This window comes from Ailuropoda melanoleuca, chromosome 2, assembly GCF_002007445.2.
Source record: "Ailuropoda melanoleuca isolate Jingjing chromosome 2, ASM200744v2, whole genome shotgun sequence".
Taxonomy (NCBI): Eukaryota; Metazoa; Chordata; class Mammalia; order Carnivora; family Ursidae; genus Ailuropoda; species Ailuropoda melanoleuca.
Genome location: NC_048219.1, coordinates 69,818,808 through 69,844,749, shown reverse-complemented (window position 1 = coordinate 69,844,749; position 25,942 = coordinate 69,818,808). Strand labels below are relative to the sequence as shown.

The 25,942-nt window shown below is 39.6% G+C and overlaps 2 protein-coding genes across 7 annotated transcripts in view; one reads left to right on the top strand and one right to left on the bottom strand.

Moving 5' to 3' along the window:
- SLC30A7 (solute carrier family 30 member 7) overlaps positions 1–2,932 on the bottom strand; it is a 263,475-nt gene extending 260,543 nt beyond the window's left edge. For all 4 annotated transcript variants that reach the window (XR_004623326.1, XR_004623325.1, XM_002928155.4 and 1 more), the window contains exons 1-2: positions 2,664–2,932; positions 2,342–2,443 (exon numbers count right to left, since the gene is read on the bottom strand). Coding sequence is in view for 2 of the 4 variants with exons in the window: in XM_002928155.4 (XP_002928201.1) it covers positions 2,342–2,443; positions 2,664–2,743 (182 nt within the window). In the remaining 2 variants the exon portion in view is untranslated. The remainder of the gene's footprint in view (positions 1–2,341; positions 2,444–2,663) is intronic.
- A 106-nt stretch (positions 2,933–3,038) lies between these two features.
- EXTL2 (exostosin like glycosyltransferase 2) lies at positions 3,039–25,731 on the top strand. 3 transcript variants are annotated; one of them, XM_034653981.1, is made up of 6 exons: positions 3,039–3,515; positions 4,006–4,171; positions 6,440–6,513; positions 18,604–19,031; positions 19,660–19,730; positions 22,080–25,731. In XM_034653981.1, exons 3-6 carry the CDS (start codon positions 6,509–6,511, stop codon positions 22,566–22,568), a joined length of 993 nt encoding a protein of 330 aa, XP_034509872.1. In that variant the 5' UTR covers positions 3,039–3,515; positions 4,006–4,171; positions 6,440–6,508; the 3' UTR covers positions 22,569–25,731. The 3 variants fall into 3 exon arrangements, with proteins under 3 accessions (XP_034509872.1, XP_011234294.1, XP_002928200.1); XM_011235992.3 differs by lacking the exon at positions 3,039–3,515 and adding an exon at positions 3,604–3,781; XM_002928154.4 differs by lacking the exon at positions 3,039–3,515 and having other exon boundaries at positions 3,877–4,171.
- Positions 25,732–25,942: the final 211 nt, after the last annotated feature.

Sequence of the window (25,942 nt, the reverse complement as noted above, 5' to 3'; positions counted from 1 at the left end):
TAAAAACTGTAATATTTAAATAAGACAAAGAAATCCAGATTATGAAAAGACCCAAGCAATTTTTAAATATGCCAAGGCATTGACAGCAAATCCTCTGATAAAAATTAGTATTAGGGAGTAAGTGGTTATGGATAAGGAGGTCAACATAATGATGAATATCTACTAAATGATTTGGGTATGACAGATACTAGTTCAGAACTAGATTTCAAATGTGGAAAACATAATAACACAATCAAAGAGAGTAAACTGGAGGAAAAGAGATCCTAAGGTCAGAACAAGCCACCAAAGGGCAGAAGAAAAAGTCACGTACCACTGATGTTTTCCTTATGTACTGATGCATACTGACAAATCGCTTGGAAAACAATGGTTTTAGTACAGTTGACCCTTGCACAACACAGGATTGAACCGCATGAGTCCACTTACATGCAGAGATTTTTCAATACACTACAGTATCATAAACGTATTTTCTCTTCCTTATGATTTTCTTAATAACATTTCCTTTTCTTTAGCTTACTTTATTGTAAGAATACAGTGCATAATACATATAACATACAAAATATGTGTTAGTCAACTGTTCATGTTATCGCCAAGGCTTATGGCCAATAATAGACTATTTGAAGTTATCGCCAAGGCTTATGGCCAATAGTAGACTATTTGAAGTTAAGTTTTGGGGGGGGAGTCAAAAGTTATATACAGATTTTCAACTGCACAGAGTTCAGGCTCCTAATCCCCATGTTGTTCAAAGGTCAACTGTGATTTCCTCAACAGATCCCTACAGATCAAAAAATTTACTTTATACCTAACTTTCCATGAAAGTGGTTTAGGCACTGCACATATAATTCCCTTGAACAAGACATTTCATATAGTAATTTATGCAGTGGAAAGCCATATTGAAAGATAGTGTATTGTAATACAAAGGAACTGTAGCTAAAGTGTACATAAGAAAACCACATTATAGTCTTGATACAGTCAGTACATATGCCACAGTATGGCATAATTTAAGAAGAGCAAAATATATTATAAATACTGTATATTTATAATAAAGCATGATTATTACAATAGAACATAGTGCTTTATTTAATATACACAATACATTAAAGGACAGTCCTATTATGAGATACATATATCTGCTTCCCAAAGGATTCAAATGGTTGTTATATATACTAAGATTTTATGTTTCAATATGCCTTTTAAAGGGGTGACTAAATCAATAATCTTCATAATGTGCTGAGTATTTTTTATAAAACTGAGTTGACAGCTGAACTGAAAAGAAGTCCACTTTTTCATATAAAAATGTAAATGTCACAAAAAATGGTGCTCTTATTTAACATCATTGTTCAATCTCAATAAAGATCAAGGACAACAATTCTCCCTGAAAATGGACATAAAGGAAAGAGGCTAACTCTAATTAATAGAAAATAAAGCATAAATGGCATAGGTTCTTAAGCTGGGGTTCAAGATGTATTTCAAGGAACACAGTATCTCCCTGAAGTTTTATATAAAATTTTAAGTGTTGGTTTTTATCAGATTCTCAGACGAGTGTGAGATTTAATTCAGCACACTTAGAAGTGTAATGATCTTATTGTTAGCGGAACAATTTTACAAGACCCTAAGTTATACAACAGCAAATACCCAGATAATAGCACTTCATTTCCAGAGTCCTGAATTTACCTCTTCCCAAAGCAGTTTCAAAAACAAACAAACAAACCCAAAGACGGCACAGAAATCCATCAACTCAAGAGATGGAAGTTTGTAAAAACCTATTATGGGATTTTCTATTGCAGTCAAGACCAGAGGAAAATCATGAGACAGTTGCAACATAAAATTAGAGAAGAGAATGACACATATTTCTCCTGATATTCCCTTTATAAAGCTCTTTCCCATTCCAACACCTAAAAAATTAAGGTGAACATCTCAGATATTCCCTCTTGGAATCTTAAGGGTGAAATCCAAATGCCACTCCTCCACAAGAGAAGCAAGGAACACTCCCACCCCAAAGGGGCAGGAAACACAGGTTTCCCCCAATTCCAAGAAAGTGAGCAAAGCTAAGGTTTGTAGTCAGGGATGACTATCAGCCAAAATGAAGGAGACTTGTCACTCTTGTTTGACGGCAGGGGTGGAAGGGCGGGACCCAAATCGTAATGCTGTTGCACACGATGGGCCCCGGATCTTCAACGTAGCCTTGCCAGATTGGTGTGGAATTGAGACAGCAACTCAGCAGCAGAGCTGAATGGCAAAGGGAAGACCTGGTAGCTCCTGGTGAGGAGCTACGTGGCACTAAGCAAACAGTGCTTCGTCTCCCCCACCCCCTGCTTCCGCCCTGCTTTTTCCCTTTGGTTACCAGTTGCTCCAGATGCCGTAGAGTAGTTCAACAAAAGCGAAAGACAGGTTCAGGCACAGGAAGAAAAACAGGTTCCGGGACGTCTTGTCCGACAGGATAGACCTGGGAGTGATAAAAGTGAAGAAGAGGCGGGAGAGTCAGAGGGGTGCCAGGACCCGGAGGCTGGGTCCCCTTTCAAGTCCCTCCCAGTCCAAACGCTCCTTTCCTCACAGCGAAGGAAGGTGTCCCTGACACTCCCTCCCTGGACCTCAGGCCATCCTTAGGCCTGGGCCTTTTCCCCTTCGGCCGGATACCCCCTACCCGCAAAAATAGCACCCCGCACCTAAACCAGCCCGAAATCTTGCCGAACAGATTGAACTTGGGTGGTTTGTATTCATCGTCCTTGATGGACAGGGGCAACATCTTCTCTGCCCGGCGAAGGGCCGGGTCTACTCCCCTCTAGAAGTGGCTCCGTGGGTGATGGTAGTGACAGTGGTGACGCCTCAGATGGGATTCCCCAGCGTTTGTCCCGGGCCGCGCGCCTCTTCGAGACACACACAGACACAGACACACACCCGGGAACTCGCCGACTTCCGGCCCGGGCCGCGCAACGCGTCCTGGGACGCGAATGGGGGAGGCGGGGCCGGGGGTGGGGCCTGCACGGCAGGAGGCGGGGCTTACGGCGGGGGCGAGGCGGGAGCTGCGGGGGCGTGTAGGGGGCAGAAAAAGGTGGCAACTGCTAGGTAGTTAATGCGCTGGCCTGGGTGGAGGCACGAAGAAAATCCTGAGGTGGCGGCCCACAGACTGGGATGACTGGGAGGTTGAGGGCCCGCTGTCGCCCACCCCGACCGCCTACCACTGATGTTCCCGGATGCGCGGGCGTCCAGCGCCTGCCCTTTCGCCATTTCCCCCTACTAGCATTAAATCCCTGTGCTTGAGATGGCAATGCTTTAGAACCCAGGCGGCAACGTATTCTGTAGCCGCCAGTCCGCAGGAAGCGCAAGGGATGCTTTTGCTGGGTGAACTCGGTGGGCACCCAAATCCTAGTAATCCAGTCCCCGAAAACCGCGCCGGACCTTCCGTACTGCCAAGTGTGAGGCAATTAATACATGGCTTTCGAAAGAATGTTAAATGAATCCAGAAGAAGCCCTTTAAAAGGAAACCTCTACGAGACCGTGTTGGAACTGAGGTTTGAGTAAGGCATTGCTTCCCGGACAATCTCAACCCGCGAACCCCCCAAAACTCTCGAGTTCGTGCAGGTCCCCTTCACTTCCAGGTCATCCCGGGGGCCGCAGCTGCGGCTGTAATTCTTGTCAGAACCTCCCTGCGCCTTTGAGGGAGGTGCTGGAGGACCTGACCCGTCGGTGGGGCGCAGAGACGCGAGCTCTCGGGCTTGTCCTGGGCACCCACAGTCGTTGGAACGTTCCTACGGGAGCCTTTCCGGAAAATCGTTTGGATAAGGTCAGGTGGTCCGTCACGTGAATGATTAAAAGTTGTTACCTTGGGGAAGAAACCGGGGAAAAGGAGGACTGGCTTTTGGAAGTGGGCTGGAAACTACAAAACCGAGCTTCTTGGGAACAGCCTTTTAGTCTAACAGGAAGTGGAGCGTCACCGGGAGGGAGGGGCGGCCACCGGGGACTGTCCCCTGCTTCAGGCTCTCACTTTGCGGGCGGTGTGTTTTCCAGGTTATCATTCAGCGAATGAGGCAGGGTGGATGCACGCTGCTGGGTTTAGAAAAAAACAAAAACAAAAAACAAAAAAATGAGCAAGCGAGACGCCCCTTCCGTTTTGTGAGAACCAGGCTGCAAGCAAATAAATCGGCTGGCCCCACTGCAATCTTCTGCACTCGAGGTAAGGAAATAGCAAATGCTCTCGTGTTAAACAAATTTTGCACTGAGGATGTATGCATGTTTTGCTCTCGTTCTTGCAACTTTGTGCTTGAATGGGGTAGTGATTCGTTGTCTTTATTTTTGAAAATGTTATTTTTTTCAGCGTTCATGTTAATTAAAACTGCTGTGTAAAACAGCTAGATTCCAGAAATTAAGTTCTGTAAAGAGTATTTTATCTTTGCCTTTCTTGGCTTATGTTTCGTTATTTTAACGTAAACATAGAAATATTTTCAATTAGTAGAATTTATTTATATTTTTTAGGAAGCTTTTATATGAGCCATAGACTTTGAATTTTATTCTGCTGCACTGCTGGGGAAATATTAAGTGAGTGCAGACTAGGTTAAAGATAAATATTTCCATGGTAATTGGGGTTTTCTCCAAAACTGCTTTGTTTCAATAGGATGTAACTGGGGGCGGGGCGGGGTATATAGAAATAACCAAATTCCAGTAACCGATTTCCATTATTCTCTTAATTCATCAAGGTCAGCTGCAATTTGAGCCTGTATTTTTGCATTCCACCTTTGAAAATGAATTCTGCATCTTATCCTATACTGCTGTGAACGAGAAGTTTCTCAGCTGGTTTATGGAGAAATCTGCATTACCCCATTACTCCTTTCAAATACTTTTGAAAAAGTTGGAGAAACTGAAGTTTAATTTCGGTTATATTGGTTTCCTGGGACTCCCAAATTGCCCCACTCCCCAGTCTCAAAGATACAGATATTCCTGTGAGGGCCTTCTCCTTTCAAAAAGTGGCAATGCCACTTAACATTTTTCAGCCTTAGACAACGTAATTACTAACTTCAATACTAAAGGCATTTTATTGGAAATAGAAATTGGACACTAGTTAAATGAGGAAAAGTTCCATGAGTGGAAAATGTTGGTGTCTCACTTCTTTTGTCATTATGAAATAAAATTTCTTCCATATATGTTGACCAATATATATTGTCATATCAAAGTTAATGTTAGTTTCTTTCATTCAGCGGTCATTTAATGAGTGTCTACTATCTGCGAGGCTCTGTGCTGGGCACAGGGTGGGAGGAGGAAAATAATTATAAAGCCAGTTAAGTCAAAGTTCTTTCCATGGAAGGATTTTATGGGAAGAAGAAGCTGATGTGAGGAGAGAGGGTGACAGGCAAATCAGTCTAAGATTTTAGAATTGTGCAATGTTCAAGATGAGCACAGGGTATGCCCTTGGTGTATCAAAGGGAGACAACTGTCACTAGTGAGTCTTTAGATATATACCAAGCCTTTTGTCCCAGCCATCCTGGTGCCCCTTCAATAACTTGTTTCATGAAAGAACATCATTTTGGAAAATCAAAAATGATTCTTCAGCTCAATTCAGGTGGTCATTAGAGATGCAGGATTTTGAAAGATTCCAATCATAATTCTTAATTCCTTCATGTCTTAAAAGATTAAATGGGGTTTTTAAGGTTATAAAATAGAGTAATGAACATTTTTGAATTAATAAATGGATTTCTGCCCTGAACTTCGAAGTATTTGTTTAGATCATCTTCTACTAATTAATTGCATTAGATTAACTAGGCAGACTGTACGAGGGAAAAAAAACTCCAGCTTCTCAGACATGTGATTGAGGACTATGAGAAATGAACGCAGAGAGAATGAAGGGGCAGACGCTTATCTCCATTCAGGGTTCCAGCTCCTTTCAGGCAGTAGTCAGTAAGGTATAGGAAGGATGCCATCTGTCATTCCTCAGTAATCAACCCTGGCATTTAGCTGCAGCCCTATTTTAGACCCCATGCTTTTTTAGATGCTTCAAATTGAATGCCCCGTGAGCCTCGACTGAATAAAGAAGCTCTAATGGTGGATAAAACGACAGGTTTTTAGGATAAAACTACAGGTTTTTAAAAATCTAGAAATCGAGTGTAAGTGTAAATTGCTAATGCATTCCAAGGTTTTGCTCCATGGTACATATATATGGCATCTAGGTTTCTAATGTGTAACCACAGTAGATATGCAGGATGATAGGAGTTCATTCTGCTTCTGCATACTTCCCAAAGGTGAAAACAAAAATATAGCAGGGTTAGCTCCAACCTCACAGGAAGACGTTATCTATCTCACTGCCTAAATTAAATTTTTAGAACACAGAATAGCTCTTTTTAATTTTTATAAATAATTTGAAGTCTATAGGCCATGACATTAAAAGCATTTTTAAAAATTTCCTGTTGATTGACAAAAATGTCACAGAAAAATCTTTGATTTCCCCTAATAGCACCAAGAGATCCTGTTCCTATCAATTACAGAAGCCGTAAAGGAAATTTTAAAAGTTCAAACTACCGTAATGAGGTAAGTACCAGTATGGTTTTTTTGGTTTGTTTTTCAACAATTGTGGTAAAATACACATAACATGATATTTGCTATCTTAACCATTTTTAAGTGTATAGTTCTGTAGTATGAAGAATATTTACATTGTTGATCAACCATTCTCCAGAACTTTTTCATTTTGCAGAACTGAAACGCTGTACGCATTAACCAACTCCCCATTTCATCCTAATCCCCAGCCCCTGGCAACCACCATTCTACTTTTTATCTCTATGAATTTGACTACTCTAGATACCTCATATAAGTATTTGTCTTTTTATGACTGGTTTATTTCACTTAGCATAATATCCTCAAGGTTCATCCATGATGTAGCATGTGATAGAATTTCCTTCCTTTTAAAGGCTAAATAATATTTCATTATATGTGTATACCACATTTTGTTTAGCCATTCTTCTGTTAATGGATATTGGATTGCTTCTACCTTTTGACTCTTGTGAACAATGCTGCTGTGAACATGAGTGTAGTACCAATATTTTTATCTGAGAAGAATTATTTCCTCTAGAGATACTCTTGTTTCCTTGGAAATAAAAGTTGCTACTTGAGCCAGGATCTGTTAGAAAATACCGTAGGACCTCCTTTAGTCTTTACCCATCAAAATAGTTCAGCTTAACGGAATAAAGCCAATATCCATAAAGTTGAAATGTTCTTGTAGACTAGAACAAAGCTGAAGATAAGAGACTATGCAAGACACTGAAAATACAAAATGGCGGAAGTGTGGAGCATGGTATGACCTATCACTCTTTCTGTGGCTCAGGAAAAATCATTTCATGTTCTGAGTCTCCACTATACCATCTCTAAAATGGGGTGGATATATTTTAATTTCCTTGTCTCTAAAGATTTGAAACCTTACTGATTTAAGATATTATATAACACACAAGTGGTAGAGGTCTGACAGTTTTCATTACTATTGCTGAGCTCTGTGAGGGCAGGAACTGGGTGCTCTTTGCATTATCATCCCTAGTGCCTGACAGTGCTTTACAGGTTCTGACGGGGTAAGTACTGTAAATATTTGTTGACTGATGGATATTTACCATGGGGATTCGGACCTTCATCTAATAAAGTTAGAAAGCTTGTATGAGCCAGGATTGCTTTGATGTTAGGTTTGATATCCGAAACTATTTATAAATTATAATTCATATGTATGAGATCTGTTTCTCTTAGCAGTTTTGGAATGTAAGTTTATTGCTGAACACCACTGTTTTCTAAAAGAGAGAAGTTTCCATAGAATATTCCAGAGATCCGTTGCCTAACAATCTTGCCTTCTCTCCGTTTTCCTGTGACTGAAACAGAAGTTCAAATGAAAAGCTCTATTATGCTAGAATGGTAAAAGTAATATATTTGCAGATGTACTTGGTTTCTTTTTGACCCATTTCTGGAACTAATTTTGCATGGCACTGTACTGAGCTAAAAATGCTTTTCTATTTCTAGGCTTTCTTCTTAGGATGCATTGACTCCTTGGATCCTTATAAGTCATGGATGTTCCTCTTAGAAATAAGACCATTCCTACTCCTGCCCTAATACATGTCCATGGAATTGGTCATCTCCAAACATCATCATCATCATTATCTTCATCATAGCTATTGGCAATTCCAGGAGAAAGATGCAAGGCTAAAGTGAACTTTCATCTAGCACAGTTTTATCTAGCATAACCTGGGCGCTTTGAGAGTAGAGAGGACCTCGCTGTCTGCCTCAGTAACAAGTGGCTGGATTAAAGGAGGAGGTACTTTAAAAAAAAGTTCCACATAATACTTATATGTTATTTCCTCTTAAATCAGTGATAATGAAACAAATCCAGTTAATTGATAGTAGCTGTCTGAGGAAGCATAGAAAAGGAATCTGATGCTTTGTACAGGCTTAGGAGGGAAAAAAAAAAATGCCAGGACTATTGGGCAGCTTTTGCTATGGATAAAGGGGTGGGACTGAGGAGGGAAGTGGAAACACAGGTACTTACTGTCTGTTATCCCTCCTTTAAATGCTGCCCTTGGTGTTCATTCAAACCTGACTTACCTATAAAGAATGGCTCTCTCTGCTTGGCTGCCAACAGGAGGAGTTGATCTTTAATGTGCCCAGTACGGAAATTCTTTCCTTACAGCCCACAGTGAGAAATGACCTGTCACAGCATCTATCTATTCAAATGTGATATTGCAGTGAATGTAGCTATTTATCAATCTGCTTTAGCAATACTGTTTCAGAATGACAGTTTCAAAATGCAGTGAGGGCCAGAACTAAGCCTTCTAAAGGACAGGTTCTCAGTGATCTTATATATGTAGCCAGTTATACCGTGAATAGAAAAGACTAATTGTATTCATCCTAATCGTCAGTCCACTACCTAGTTGATCCAGATTGTGGTCATCCAAATGATCCATTCGGAACACTGTACACTCGATCCTAAGTACAGCAGGACCACAAGATGAATCCCACATTATGGACACTTTTATCATTTATTTTTACTATAAGTCTATTCCTACTCCTGTTTTTCCTGTTCCAAAAAAATTTCCTATTCCTAAATACGAATAATAAAGCATATTTATTGGTAACACAAAATCATTTAGCTTATTTTGATGTATTTAGACCTGTGAAGAAAGTAATGGGAGTTAGGAAGAGCCTTGTAAGAACAGATGGGTTCCTCAGGAGGAAGAGTGAGGGAAAATCATTTAGGGAGCAGAAGATAGCAGTTGGTAAAGGATGAGAAAAGTGGTATGGCACTTCTAAAATAACAGTGAAAAGAATGAATTTCTTGAATATGTGGAAAATACTAAAGGCAAAACTCTTCCCAGAATACTGGATAGCACCTGGAAAAGACTTGTAAAGAAAAGTGACCTTTCATGTGCTATTTCTGGCATTCTGTGTTTTGCCGTGAAGTAAATTCTAGTGTATGCAGCTTGAAATTTTAATGCAAGAGGCTTACTATGGGCAATGGTGAATGACACTTGGCAGCAGTGTTCTCACTTAGTTTTCTTTTTCTGCCGGTCATCCTGAAGTCAAAGGGGTTTTTCAGGTCAGTTCCTGGACCCAAACTAAAATTTCGTTTCTCAACTAGGTAAGATTTTATTTTCTGTTGGTTTAAATCTTGTATGCTGCCTGCCAGATTAAGTCATCTAGCTTCTAATTTTTGTTAGCTCCTAAAAGTTTGGGGAAATTCACAAGGACAATATTACCTAAGAAGTGATGATTTCCCCCCAAGGCAAATCAGCTCATTCTCCAAGAACTTCCATAGAAACAAGGATGTGCAAAGGTATCAAAGGTATTTTAATGCAGAATATCTTTGAAAAGAGGCAAAAAAAAAAAAAAAAAAGTTCTGGGTGTCTTTTATTTGTCAAGTAGCTTGGCCACAGAACTGAAAGTAGAAAAGTGGCTTGTGCCACGTTTCTGATTGGCTGTGCTAGTCACCAAATGGGGATAACTCAGCTCTTTTACATAGGGCTTGGTTTCTTGGGTGCTCTGTAGTCTTAACTGGGCCTTCGTTTGCATTTAAGTTTGTTCTGTTAGTTTCAAGCATTTCTTACCCATTGTGGAGTTGAAGACAATTTATTTTTTATTTATTTAATTTATTTATTTTTAAAGATTTTATTTGAGAGAGAGAGAGAGAGAGAGAGCATGAGAGGGGAGAGGATCAGAGGGAGAAGCAGACTCCCTGCTGAGTAGCCTGATGTGGGACTCAATCCTGGGACTCCAGAATCATGACCTGAGCTGAAGGCAGTTGCTTAACCAACTGAGCCACCTGGGGACCCCGAACTGAAGACAATTTAAAAAGAGATTCCCTCACTCCATTTAACCACAAAGAATTAGGAGCACTTACTCAAAAAATGAGCTCGGTACTGTTCTAGATGATAAAGACTAATGGAAACTGCCTTCCAGATACAATCAGATTCAAAAAGGAGCATAGTCAATGGTTCTAACACCTAGAAACAAAGCCTAGTGATGCTATTTTCTGAGTTCCCAGGAGCACTGAGGATGGAGAGTATGAGGAGTGTTCGCAGGGGAGGGGATGTTTGAAAGAGACTTGGGAGGGGCCCAGGAGTAGGAGTTTGTCAGGTGGGGACAGGAAGGGGCTTTGTAGGAGGAGAAATAGCATGTATCAACACATGGAGTCCTGGCTCGCACACTGGCTGTCAGTACCATAAAAGAAAAGTCCTTCTGGCACTTGGCACCAAGTGTCCCTTTGCCGCAGCCGAGCAGTGAGTGTCATCTGTGTGCCATAAACCTGGTCAGAAACTGCTCAGCAGGTGCATAGCTGTCTCTCCCAACTCGTGCGTGTGTTCACGGAAGGAAAGCCCAGGTTCTGAATTGGCCTCTGCGTTCCACTGTGGAGATGATTTTACGTCTTGGCAGCTGAGGGCCCCTTTCTGAGCATCTATATTCTATAATCATCAGTTTTTAGGCAAGTACATATTTTGTAGGATCAACCAGAGGAGAAAACAATCTGTACAATATGAGACAAATCTAGTGGTGAAATGGCAGAATAGTTACCGTTCTCTGCCATCTGTGGCATCAAAATAAAAATGACAGCTTCTCAATGTACGACATCAGGCTGCTCCCTGCTTTTCTACTTTATGAGTCAGAGGACATAACTAATCTTTGTTCATTCTGTGTTCTGGCATATTTGTTTTCAGCTTCAGTCTGGATAATTGTTGCTTTTTCAGTCTGAAGGAACTAGCCCTGAGAAAAGAATTATTCATTCAACGGCATTCCTTCTAGGGAATTTGGATAGATGATATAAGTAAATACTGAATAGTGGGTCTTTGAAAATTCAAATTGCCTGGTCCGTTTAGAGGCACCCATTGGAGAATTTCCAACTGTTGGCTTATAGATATGCATTATTTACTTTCTTACTCTTATACCCACATTTAAGAAAATTTTTTTAACGTTTCAAATAATGCTCTTCCAAAAGCTATTCAATTCTCAGATATTAAAAAATTTCTGACATAGCGGCCCCACAGTTCCACTCCTAAGTATATACCTAAGAGAAATGAAAACATATGGTCACATAAAAACCTGTCTGTGAATGTTCATAGAAGCATTATTCATAATAGCAAAATGTGGAAGCAACCCAAATTTCCAGCAACTGATGAACAGATAAACAAAATGTGTTGTATCTATGTGGGAATGGAATGGTATGTGGCAATAAAAAAAAAATGAGTGAGGTACTAATGTATATACTATGATATGGATGAACCTTGAAGACATTCTGCTAAGGGAAAAAAGCCGGACACAACAACCACATACTGTAGGATTCCATTTATATGCAATGTCCAGAATAGGCAAATCTATGGAGACAAAGTAGATTAGTGATTGCCTGGTGAGGGGGTGGGGGACAAGATTGGGGGAGATGAGAATGGGGGGAATGACTGCTAATGAATGGGTCTGGGGTTTCTTTTTGGGGTGTTGAAAATGTTTTAAAATTAGATTGTGGTGATGGTTGCACAATTCTGTGAATATATCGAAAGCCAATGAAGTGTTTTGTTGACCCTCAAACAACATGGGTTTGAACTGCGCGGATCCACTTACATGCAGATATTTTTCAATACATATGGTACAGTGCTATAAGTGGATGTTCTTTTCCTTATGACTTTCTTAGTAACATTCCTTTTCTCTTTCTTACTTTATTTTAAGAACGGAGTATATAATATGTGTAACATACAAAATATGTGTTAATCCACTGGTTATGTTACTTTAAGGCTTCTGGTCTACAGTGGGCTGCTAGTAGTTATGTTTTGGGGGAGTTAAAAGCTATACGTGGGGTTTTGACTGTGCAGGGTGGAGTGGTTGGTGCCCCTAATGCCTGTGTTGTTGAAGAGTCAATTGTACTTTAAGTGGGTGAAATTTAGGGTATATGAAAATTCTTAATAAAGTTGTAAAAATATACCCCAGCATACCAAGCATGAATACTTATATTATTGTACAGATAGTGACAGTCTTATGTACTGATACTTTGATACATCCTTGCAGAATTTAACATGACACAGTGGAAAGAGTCCTGGACTATGCCATCAGCAGATCTTGATTCTTTTGCTGGCTCTGCCACTAAGTGTGCCACATGCATGAGCCTAGGCAAGTCCCTTATGCCTAGACCTTGAGTTCTCTATGAAATAAGGAAGTGACTTAGAGCTCTGAGCTCTTTCAGCTTATGTGTGTATAGTAAAGCGTTTAAATATTGGGGCAGTTTTGGAGCTACGGCTTTATCCCTTACTGTTTGAGTATAACCCAGGCAGTGGGGTTTTCAGAGGCCACCTGGCTAACAGTCCGTCCCCTGATCATGTTCAGGTACGTCTTGTTAGGTACAGTCTATGTAGAGCAGGGTTTCTCAACCTCAGCATTATTGGCATGTTAAGCTGGATAATTCTTCCCTTTGGGGGGGTGTCCTGTCCATTACAGGATTTTAGCAGCAACTCTGACATCTGCCCACTCGATAGCATCTCTTCCCCAGTCCTGACAATCAAAAATGTCTCCAGTCTTTACCACATGTCATATGGAGAACAGAGTCGTTCCCTGTTGAAAACCCCTGGTGTAGTAGATGCTAGAATAACCATATGAAAATAACTAAAAGGATATGCTCCCTACCTATGAAGAACTAGTAAGTTAACGTATGTGCAAAAATAATTTGGGGGTCTTTGATTTTTCAGATGATCAGGAGAAGAGAAAGGAAGACCTTTTGTTTGCTGACATTTACCCTGTTTATTAAAGTCACATTTAATCTATGGTAGTCATGGATTGGAGAAAGGCAGAGAAGGAATGGTCTAAGAGCTGTCAGATCCTTTTTAGAATGAGACAGGGTGTCAGTAAATATATACAGACATTAAAAAGAAATTTAAAAAATATACGAAGAAGGTGTCGGAATTGAGGGCAAGAGAACTGGAAGGTGCCTCCCTTTACTTCTTGGTTCTTTCCATGTAATATGTAGACTGTCCTAGGTGTGCCCTTCCTCATATCTCCAGTTCAAGCTCAAAGCTGTGAATTAGGTGATAAGTTCTTTCTCTAGAGAAAGAATAGACGAAAGCTAGAAACTGAAATCCAGACAGCCAGTGAAGTCATCATTATTCTCCAAGCTGATCTGAAACTGTTTCTAGCAGGCCTACAGTGGAGTTCCAAACTTCACCTGTTCTCAAAGTACAGACGTGCCACTTGCCCTGCAGTCTCTGAAGTTCTTGCTCTTCTTGCTTTTCCATACAGACTAAAAATTTTACATAATTGTATTGGGTTGCATTATTTAATAAATACCACATGAAAAATTTATACTGCGTTTCTAAAGATAAATTATTCATATCTCCCAACACATTTTTGAAACAGGTAAAATAGGGGATTAGAAGTTATCTGAAAGAGGAAATTTCTTTTTTTTTTTTTTTTTTTAAAGATTTTATTTATTTATTTGACAGAGATAGAGACAGCCAGCGAGAGAGGGAACACAAGCAGGGGGAGTGGGAGAGGAAGAAGCAGGCTCATAGCAGAAGAGCCTGATGTGGGGCTCGATCCCACAACGCCAGGATCACGCCCTGAGCCGAAGGCAGACGCTTAACCGCTGTGCCACCCAGGCGCCCCTGAAAGAGGAAATTTCTATGATGGGCATGGGGATGAATCCTACTTAAAAGTATGGGTAAAAGTGAAATACTCATGAGTGTCTTTGACAATGTATATTTATAGTAGGGTATATAATTATGTAGTTACATATAAATATAATTATATAATATAAATACATGTTTATATAATATATTATAAATATATTAAAATAAATATAATTGTAATATATAATATATTATTAAATATATACATATATTAAATAAATTAATATATAAAATATATATTAAATAAATATATATTAAATATATAAAAATATAATTACATATAATTATATTTCTAGTAGGCTATAGTAATTAATTTCATTACTTTTTCTACACTAAAATTGCCAGATAGTTACCCATGTCTGCTTTAGAAACTAGAAACACCCCTATGTAAGTTTTGCAGTATGCTGTTCCTACTCAGTTGTGGAAAATGAACACAAAGATTTTAATCAGGGTATATTTTAATGCAATTGTCAGATGATTCTTTGCTCTGAGTGCTCCTAGCTAGCCATTTTTATGCAGAACTGAAAGTGTGTTTTATGAAACCTGCTTTTGATTCAGTGTGTTAGAAGGATTTTCAAGGCCTTTGAACCAAGATTATTAATTCATAATGGTTTTTCCTTGGTTGACTACATTAACAGTATGTGTTGTTTTAGTAAGAGGGTACACGCAATGAAAACATTGTATTCTCAAGCCTTAAATTACTGTCCTTGAAAAATAATCATAGTAAGCTGAGGTTACTTCAAAAATAATTCATTTTATTCATATCTTGAGTGAGGCTGTGATAAAAGGAGAGACACAAAATTGCTTTTCTTAACAGAACATGCTGCAGAGAAAGTCCAGGAGAGAATATTCTTTGAAAACTCTCTGAAAAGGTTACTACAAGGTAACATTGCTTTCCAAATCTGGACTATTGAAAAGTGAGAGTTGCTGAATGACAATGACCATCCCCTTGATCTTATGAATAAGCTCTTCTTTGCTTGCACATGCCTCAGTGCACTCTCCAATCATGGAGCGGATGCCCTAGCCCCGTTAGAACTCTCCATTCCCCATCCTCATATACTTCAAAGGGAGATTTTTTTTTTTAAAGATTTTATTTATTTATTTGACAGAGATAGAGACAGCCAGTGAGAGAGGGAACACAAGCAGGGGGAGTGGGAGAGGAAGAAGCAGGCTCATAGCGGAAGAGCCTGATGTGGGGCTCGATCCCATAACGCCGGGATCATGCCCTGAGCCGAAGGCAGACGCTTAACCGCTGTGCCACCCAGGCGCCCCCCTCAAAGGGAGATATTAAAGGCATGGTCTATATGGTCTTCCCATGTCCTTGCTGAACCAAATATGGAGAAACCATTTCTACAATTGCAAAACATGCTTTACCACATGAAACAAGATCACGGGAATGGGATTGTCATTTGAATTCACCACTGCTAAATCTCCTCCATGAAAAATAAAAGGTTGACTGAACATCATTTGGAGATTAAAGCGAGATTTCACTGGGAATCTAATCTGTGAGATGGGAAGATTTAGACTACAGTGTTGGGATCGCCTGTGGAACGTGGTCTGGCTGCACGTGCCCAGTTAAACCACAGGGTGTGGAGTCAAGCTTAGGTATCCACACAGTGCACTTTTCTAAGGAGACGGCAGCAACCAAAACTAAACTGTACAGAGGCAGTGGTACACAGGACAGCGACGGTGGCTCAGCGCAGTCGGCATACCACAGCTGGGAGGGAGCAGTATGAAGTCTCCCCCAGCTTTATCACATCTGTCTGTATTGTGGAATAGATGAGAGAATTTTTTTATTGTATTGCCTAAGAAGAGAAATTTTTTTAAAGATTTTTAAAATTTATTTATTTGAGAGAACAAGAAGGGGAAGAGGCAGAGGGAGGGAGAAGCAGAGCAGGGAGCCCAATGCAGGACTCGATCCTAGGACTCTGGGATCATGACCTGAGCTGAAGGCAGATACTTAACCGACTGAGCCATCCAGGTGTCCCTAAGAAGAGAAACTGTATGAAAATATAATAAGAGGGTAGATGATGGATCCATTCAAGTCATCAAGAATAATATCTCATTCTTTCCACTTCTAAGATCTATTTTTTTCTTAAGGTGTTTTCTAAATGTTTAGAAACTTCTGGTTGATTTTTGTTTTCAGTCTTTTTATAGGTAAGCGTCTTTGAATATTCTTCTTCCTCACTTCTGGCTTTCATACCTGAACAAAGCAGTTGAATAGATACAGGATATATATGCTAAGATGTGCATGAGGGCTCAGCTGCCAAAATACAAAATAAGGACTTACCTAGAAAGCTTGTGCAGGCTTGTGGAGGAGTAAGTAAAGCCTGGAATCAGAAGCAGAACTAGCAGGAGAATTAAAAAAAAAAAAAAAGGCAACAATTGAAAGTCAACAGAGCTCCCAAAGGAGGCAGCGGGGGTGATGGTGAACTGTATCGGCGGCTAGGAAATCGGAGCTCTGGGTCTCTGGAAAACTGCCTGTGCGATTCCGTCGTTTCTTACATCCGTGACTGAGGGGTCTGATCAGCCAGGAATGTATGACCAATGAATGTCCAGACCACATTCATCGGGTGCTTGTTTACCTACTATTCTGTAGCCGTGGCAGGTGGATCCTTTAGTTATGGTGAGGAATAGGAGAGTACGTGGCTGATTACAGTACCTTCTGATCTCTGGTACTGTGAGAGAGGGTGACTTGGAGGCTCCAGAGCCCTACCCCAGTGCACCCTGAGTGTAAATCCCTAGCCTGTAATGATGAACTGCTTGGCTCTGGCAGCAGATTTTCCTGGCTATAGATTCCAGATCCATTGCTTAGTTGCTTCATAATCTTGAGAAAGATATTTAACCTCTGTAAGTATCCAAACTATAGTAAAAGGTAAACTAGATCCTGTCCCTGCCCTGGTCAAACCCCTCTAATGGCTTCCCGACTCAATTAGAATAAAATCAATACTCTTTTTTTTTTTCTTTTTCTTTTTTCTCTTTTTATGGATGAAATTTAATATATATTTTATAAGAATATTTTTTATTATATTATGTTAGTCACCATACAGTACATCCCTGGTTTTTGATGTAAAGTTCGATGATTGGTTTCTCTCATCTATGGAACATAAGAACTAGGAAGATCAGTAGGAGAAGAAAGGGATAAAGAAAGGGGGGGTAATCAGAAGGGGGAATGAAGCATGAGAGACTATGGACTCTGAGAAACAAACTGAGGGCTTCAGAGGGGAGGGGGTAGGGGAATGGGATAGGCTGGTGATGGGTAGTAAGGAGGGCACGTATTGTATGGTGCACTGAGTGTTATGTGCAGCTAATGAAAAATCAATACTCCTTATTTGGCTGACAAGATCCCTGGTAATCTGGCCCTTGCTTATGTCAGTCTGATGTATTCTCTTCGTTACCACTATGCTAACTTATCTTTGAGTTTACTTTAAGTCTGCCTCGCTCTTACTTTGTCCTCTGAGTCTAACTGCAGAGACTTTATCTTATTCGTTGCTGTGTCCACAGACCCTAGAACAGTGCCTGGTACAATAAGCGCTCATAACTATTTATTTCTTTTATTGAGTGCATAGGTACATACCATGACATGCTAAGCATGCAGTGCAGGGCCTGATAAGTAGTAAACCCACTATAATTGTTTGTTGCTGTTGCTGCTACCATTATTATCTGTTTCTTATATTAGGATTCTGCGTAGGATTTCATTTGGAAAAAAGTTTGCTACCAAAAAGTACGTTTAAATTTTGTATACTGGATTATAACTGACCTTTGAACAATGTGAGGCCAATGCCCCGCACAGTTGAAAATCCACGCATAACTTTTGACTCCCCCAAAACTTAACAACTAATGTCCTACTGTTGACCAGGGAAGCCTTACCTATAATGTAGTCAATTAACACATATACCATATTCTTACAATAAAGTAAGTCAGAAAATTGGAAATGTTGTTAAGAAAATCATAAGGAAAACAAAATCCATTAACAGTCCTGGGCTCTATTTATTGAAAAAAATCCACATACTAAGTGGGCCCATGCAATTCAAACCCGTGCTGTTCAAACGCCTGCTGTATACATGTATCAGAACATCCGGTTGTACACATTAAAAATATACAACTTTTATGTCAATGCTATCTCAGTAAAGCTGTTTAATGAATTAGTACACTACTAAGAGAAATGTAATCCCATTTGAAAAAATAGTCTCCGTTCCAAATAATTCATATTAAAAGGAGGGCAGATTTTAAAATACACTGCTTAATTCTTCTAGCTTGCGTGTAGATGAGCTTCTGTCCACAGCTGCAGAAGCAAGCAGGCCCAGAAGGGGAGGTCTATTCACTGCACTTTTCATTTTTACCTTAGGCCAAATCACCCTATCAAAGAGGCAGGGAGAATTGAATATAAATCAACTCAAATTAAGATTTACCTCCGTCCTTAAAAAAGCAAAACTAAAAACGTGTTAACTAGTAAGAATGCTAACACTGTATTTTGTTGCCATTTCTATTCCAGGTGTTGCCACATCTGCAAACTTCCCGGACGAGTGATGGGCATCCGAGTGCTTCGTTTCTCTTTGGTGGTCATCCTTGTGCTGCTGCTTGTAGCCGGGGCTTTGACCACTTTACTTCCAAATATCAAGGAAGACAAGATGCTCACTTTGCGTAGGGAAATAAAATCCCAGGGCAAGTCCGCCCTGGATTCCTTTACTCTAATAATGCAGACGTACAACAGAACAGATCTCTTACTGAGACTCTTAAATCATTATCAAGCCGTGCCGTATCTGCATAAAGTGATTGTGGTATGGAACAACATTGGGGAGAAGGGACCAGACGAGTTATGGAACTCTCTAGGGCCTCACCCTGTCCCTGTGATCTTCAAACTACAGACAACAAACAGGATGAGAAATCGACTCCAGGTCTTTCCTGAACTGGAAACCAATGGTGAGTGTTGCTGGGGCTGTCGCTCACCAGCACTGGGGACCGGGTGTGTGGCTCTCTGGCTTTCCGCTTGTCCGACTAATGTGGAGAAAGCAGAGAGAGGGAATCAAAAGAAAGCACTTTGAAAAACTTAAGGGGCAATTTTCAAGATGTCAAGAAGCAGTTTTGTGGGAAAGAAATCACATACATCTTGCAATGGCGACAAAGAGGTTAATGTGAAAGAAGATCCACTGTAAGTACATATTATGGTATCACAGAAAGTAGTGAAATGCCACTCAGCTTACGCTTAATATATATTTTTGCCGCCTCCCTTTTCCTCCCATTCAGAGCAGTTTCATGAGCATTTGCTTAAAAGACCCTCGGTTTTATTTATTTATAGGTTCATTCGTTTCTAGGATAATGGATGAGAGCTGCATGATAATTTTCCCCTCAGGCAATTATAAATATCAATTACGATTCAAATAAACACTCTTTCTACCAGACAAATCTCTCCAGGAATACATTTCTTGTTTACTAATTTTGTTCAGAAAATTATTCATTTGAATGATTTATCTAGGCACCATTGTTTATTACTAGTTTTGTTTTCATTTCCAAACTGTTGGATATAAATTTTTTTTTCCTTTCATTGCAGCGGTGTTAATGGTAGATGATGACACGCTAATTAGCGCCCAAGACCTTGTCTTTGCTTTCTCAGTTTGGCAGGTAATGTTGCTCCGTCCTTTATGAATTCGTCAGTATAAAGTTTTATCTAGGGTTTAGTTGGGCAGCATGGTTTAATATGGGAGGCATCTCAAACAGTGTAGGCAGTATTTATCTAAGAGACAGATATATTTATTGCATGGTAATTAACATGTCTCGTGTTCATTTAAGCCAACTTGCAAGTTATGGTATCCTTTATCTATATTTGATTTATATTTGATATGCTGGGGAGAAGAGCCAGAACTACCTTCCAGAGAACAATGAGGAGATGATCTGGTATAGCAAAAGCTAAAATCTAGAGATATTTTTCTACGAGGCCGCAGATATGTGTCTCAAATGAGAAGTGTATTTCTGTATTAATCTTGTATATAACTTTCTTCGAAAGAAAGCATTAATTCCACCCACAAAATTTAATCCTAATGCTGGGACAACTTTTTAGGAATTAGTAATAATTCCACATGGATCATTGTGGTGGCAGTTTTATTTCCTTATTTATTTTGGTTTATTTTGCCCCCTAAATCCTAGCTGGAATAAGCAGGCATAAATTATTTGCTATTCTATAAACCCAATTCTTTGCTATTGAATATGTGTTAATTAATAGTAGCTGGCTATTTCAAGTTGCAGAAACCAGGACTGCACACCACTATTCTGAAGCTGTGTCAAATAATTAAACACTGTGTTACCCAATAAATGGTCTAATTTGCGCTATAGTAACCCTCCTTAATTAGCTGTGTGGGATATAAGAACATTAGATATTAATGTTAAGTGGTCACAGTACTCTGCAGATATCAGCACTCTCAAAACTTCAGTTTCTAACTTTATGCCAAGATCAACAAGTTTTTTCCCCAAAGCAGTTTTTCCAGTCCTGTAAATAAAGCTTCTTAGGCAAACAATTCTAATGTAATATTCCAGCTGTGAAATTTCTATTTCAGGTAAAAAAAAAATCAATTTACCTAAAATATCAGGGGTGGGTGGGGGAAAAATAGGAGAACTGTGTTTAATTAGAACAATCTAAGTAAACCATAATTAAAGATGGATAAATATGATTTTTAGGTTTTATAAATAATAAAATTATTTTATTTAGAAGAATAAACAAGAACAGTTTCAATCCATTGCCCAAGGTAACCTGACTCCTAAACTTCAGTCCCGTCAGTGCCTGGCATAGTGTAACAATTTGGGGTATAGAGGCAGACAAGGCTGGAGTGGACATCTAGCATGCCTTTGTGCTCACCCATTACTGCTAATTAGTGCTATGACTTTTCCTCCTCTAGCCATCTGTGGAACTTCATTCATCCTCCTAGAGGATATAAATGGCACTCTCTGAAGCCCCCCAGGCTTTATCCTTGACTCCCTGCCCTTCCCCTCTGCCTCCCAACAGCACAGCTGTCACCCTGTCCTCAGCGCTTACCCAACTGCACATACAACCATCTCACAGTATGGGAATTCCTTGTTCACATAGCTGGATCATACCCTCCCCAGATGATGACTTTTTTGAAATGGGATTTAACCCAGCGTGATTTGTATATGTGTGTGGATGTGTGTGTGTGTGTGTGTGTGTGTGTGGATGTGTGTGTGTGTGTGTGTCCCTAGTTTAATGTCTGTTCGGTAAATGAGTGAAACACAAATTACTTATGAGATTGAACTAAACCTTTTAACTCTATAAATTCTTACTTCTTTTCCATGCTTCACTGGTTTTCTCTTATTTGCTGATTTTTGTTTCATTTTTAGTTATTTTCATCTTACTTTTATGGTTTTACTACTATCCTTTCTTCAAAGATTCTGACAACATCTCATTATATATTTTTCACTCATATTTTTAAAAGGAAAATACCCAATCTGAAAAGGGAGAAAAATATAGCATTGTTTAAAATCAACAGTGACTTTCAAGAACATTGAAATCAACATGGAAAAACAGTAGAGTCATACATGTACATTCACGATTTTATGTACTCCTAAGATTGAAACAGATTTTCAAAATAATTATGCTATATCTTCTTTTCTCCCATAATAAATAGCATTCACACGGTCAGCTTCTTTTGAAGCAAACTTTGAAGAACCAACTCTTTGGTGACTAGATTTGATTAATATCAGAGAACATTTGAATTCAGAGAACATTTATAAGGTTAGAAATTTTGTTAGCAATTTGGGTTTTGATGGAATTTTGACCTGCGAACCTATCAGGACATAGAGTTATGAAGTTGCCTGGAGTTAGATGAAATTGAGATGTAGAAGCCAAGAATAAAATAAAGCTGATAAGTCAGTTTAATTCTCTCTGTAATAAATCATTGCCTTTCTCACCATGTCTGCTCTCAAGAAATGCCACCCTTAATTGTTCTTTTTCCATCTTTCCAGCAATTTCCTGATCAAATTGTAGGATTTGTTCCTAGAAAGCATGTCTCTACTTCATCAGGTGTCTACAGTTATGGAGGTTTTGAACTGCAAACACCGGGGTTTGGAAACGGCGACCAGTACTCTATGGTGCTGATTGGAGCCTCATTCTTCCATAGCAAATACCTTGACCTGTTTCAGAGGCAACCTGCAGCTGTCCATGCTTTGATAGATGAAATCCAGAACTGTGATGATATTGCCATGAATTTTATCATTGCCAAGAACACCGGGAAGACTTCAGGGGTATTTGTGAAACCTGTAAACATGGGCAATTTAGAAAAAGAATCCAACGGTGGCTATCCTGGAATGTGGCATCGAGCTGAGCACTTTCTGCAGAGGTCTTACTGTATAAATAAGCTTGTTAGTATCTACGATAGCATGCCCTTAAAATACTCCAACATCATGATTTCTCAGTTTGGTTTTCCCTATGCCAACCACAAGAGTAAAATATGAAACTAAAACAAACAAACAAAAACAAACCTCAAAACTGCTTAGTATTTGAGTAGCTTCTCTTTGCTAGCGTTGGTGTTTTGTTTTGTTTTTTGGGTTTGTTTAAGCAACATCAAGAACTTTTATCCACTACGAAGTCTCTACAAAGGACGAAAAATGTACCGTGCTTCTAGGACATAAAATTCACAGGAACTTCGGAAACCAAGAAGCTGGTACTCTCTAGATAGGTCTTTTTGCGAGGAATTTTCATCCACGGATAGAACTCCTTGGTCAGCGATTTTATTGTTTACATTCTGAGACTGTTCTACAATTTCTTTGACTCCTGGCATTTGCCTTAAGGACCTATAGCAAGTTGTCTCTGGGATCAGAAACTCCAGAAAAGCATTTCTCAGCTTTTTCCCTAAAGGATGATTGTTTTCATTTGAAGCCTGAAATGCCTCGTTAGCAAAAGCCTGTGGCATAGAGAAAAGCCATGTGAAGGGAGAATAGTCTCAATCCCTTATAAAAACAAGTGGAAAACTCATGACTCTCAGTGCTTTCATTGTGGTCTTTCAACCAGTCCTTTCCAGCACTAACTCGGCCTGGCATGGTTTTGATGCAACCATCAGTGCTTTTGATTTTCGTTGATACGTCTGTTGTGACTGGGAGAGTTCACTTTAGTAGTTGAAGGATGTCTAGTTGTTTGCTTGGTTTTTGTGAACATTTACTGCATGGATCACAAAAAAGTGCAGCCTGTGTTTCTTATGTGCAACTTCTATGCAGCAAGGAGCAAATGTGTTACTAGATTCAGGTAGTACATTTTGTCCCTGAATCTGACCTTGAGAGTGTATGTTAATTCTTACACTTTACATAAACTGTGTGTTGTTCAAGAAACTTATAAAATAATCTTCTGAAAGAATGATTAATTAGGAACTGGCAAAAGTTACAACCCTTAGTATCGAAAGATCTTTATTGTTAGGGCATGGGATTAATTATCTCATGGGTACTAAAGTGTTATGTGTATGATACACAAAGTTAATCTCTTGTATTCAGAGCTGCTGCTGCTTTTTTTTTTTTTCCCAAAAAAGACTCGAGGCATTATTCATCATGATAATATTTTGATTACATAGATACAGGAAAAAAATAAGAGAACTGAATCACAGCAGAGGAATTTTATAGGGAGTCTGCTTCGGTAAATTGTTAACTTGCTCACTCTGTTATGTGAATTAGTATCTGTGTTCCACATAGTGTCCGTGTTTGGTCCTTGTTCACACTAGTAGCAAGGAATACTTAATTAAGCCCCTATCTACCACCTTCTCCTCTTCCTTTTCCCCGTTCTCCTCCCCTAATGTCATTATATTCTCACATTTGCAAAGCTGTGAAAATATTATAATAATCATGCTCAATGTTCCAACGATGAGGTCTCTGTGCAGTTAGTTCAGTATATGTTGTTCCTTTACATTGGCCTGTGTATATGTCTTAATGCAGTCAGATAAAGCCAGTAGAACCCAGAACCTCACTAAAAACCTATAATGTTCGTTATCTGCTTTGGCCAACCTTGGTAGTGATTTTTTGCCTCTTGGAATTCACCTGGCAGATAAATAAAATAAACTTCTACCATGCAGATGTTCTCTTAATTAAGCAGACTCACATTTTTGTGGTCCGTATTTTTACAAATTTCTAAATATTCTAATATATTGCTCAGGGTAAAGCAGAGGCATTAGCTACCTTCCCCCGGGGTGGGGGGGGGAATTCTCCAGTGGGAAAATATTCCCAGATTTTATTTCCCATTTTGTGTTCTCAAACTTGTCTTAAGCATCACATAAGTTAATCGTATCATGTTTTTCAGACATTATAGAGCAAATATGATCACAAAGTGAAGTTCAATCTGTGATACAGAGACCTTTGCATTGTGGTTGTGATTCTACAGAAACTGTTTTCCCCTGCACACCCCTTATTCTTGCTCCAAATGATCGGGAGAAGAGATGATGCTCAGGAAACTGCATGAGGAAAGCAATGTAGCTTAGAGGCTAGGTGTGCCAGGAGAGCATCTGGACTCGAATCCTTCCTAGATCTCACATTTACTTAACTTCTTGGAGCATTGGTTTCCCCATCTGCAAAAATGAGAGTCCTATCTACCCAGGGGTTTGCTTTAAGAAAGAAAAGAGATAACTTGTATAAATATAGCACAATGCCTTGCTCATTTTAATGGCCAATAAATGAAAGCTGTTGGGGTGTGTTATTGCTAATAAGTGCAGTTAAGTCTACAACTCACCACCTAGATATTAGAAAGCTCGTGGGCCCACCAGATGAGATATTCAAGAAATTATTCCTATATAACAATGGGCAGAGAACCATGGCAATTTTCAGGTCTTTATTTCAAATGCCCCCTTTCTTATTCTTAATACCCTACATATTCATTCTAGCAATTTTGGCTTATTCAGAAGAGCATAAAGAAGAAATGGAAAGCACACACCACCACATTAACAATGGCTAAGCATATCTGGGTGTATTCCTCCCGACTTTCCTAGGCATGTATTTCTAATAGCATGATTTATTTGATATTTCATTTAGATAAACTATAATTTATATAATCAATCATACTACCATTTTGTTTGATTTCTTACTATTAGGACAACATTTGGGTAAGTGCCCTTGCCTTTGGCACATCTGTAACGATTCCTTTATAGTGAGGCCAAGAACTTCAATACCTGGACCATCTGGGAGTGTGCATGTTTTTAGAGTTTTTGATACATATCTGTATGCCTCCAGAAGCATTGCTTAGCTGCACTATTAGTATCACATCTGAGGGCACCTGTTTCCCATCGTACTTCCCCATGTCACATATTATTTAAACTTTTCGTTCCTTTTTCCATGTACAAAATACTCAAAGGTTGCTGGATTTGGCAGGACTTGGCTAGGTCAAGAACTCTGTAAGAAGGCTGAAAAACAGGAAGCCCAACTGTCAGAAGATTCAAAGGCAGTATAAGCTTTAGGAACCTTTTGAAGTGCTTCTAGAAACTCTTTGTTCCCAGGCTTGAAGTATACAGGCAATGCAATGCTGACCCTTCGCTTATCCCAGCAATAAAAAAAATTTCGGGGGCGGGGGGCCCCTGGGTAGCTCAGTTGGTTTAGTGTTCAACTCTGGGTTTCCACTCAGGTCATGACCTCATGGGTCGTGGGCTTGAGCCCCATGTGAGGCTCCATGCTCAGTGCAGAGACTGCTTGGGATTCTTTCTTCTCTCCCTCTGCCCTGCACCCCTCCCCCCAAAATAAATAAATAAATAAATAAATAAATAAATAAATCTTTTAAAAAAATACTCACGTTTGTTTGTTTTGGAAAGACCCAAGGCTTTGACCCAAAGGTGTGTGTGCCTGCTTCCATGTGTGCACTTACA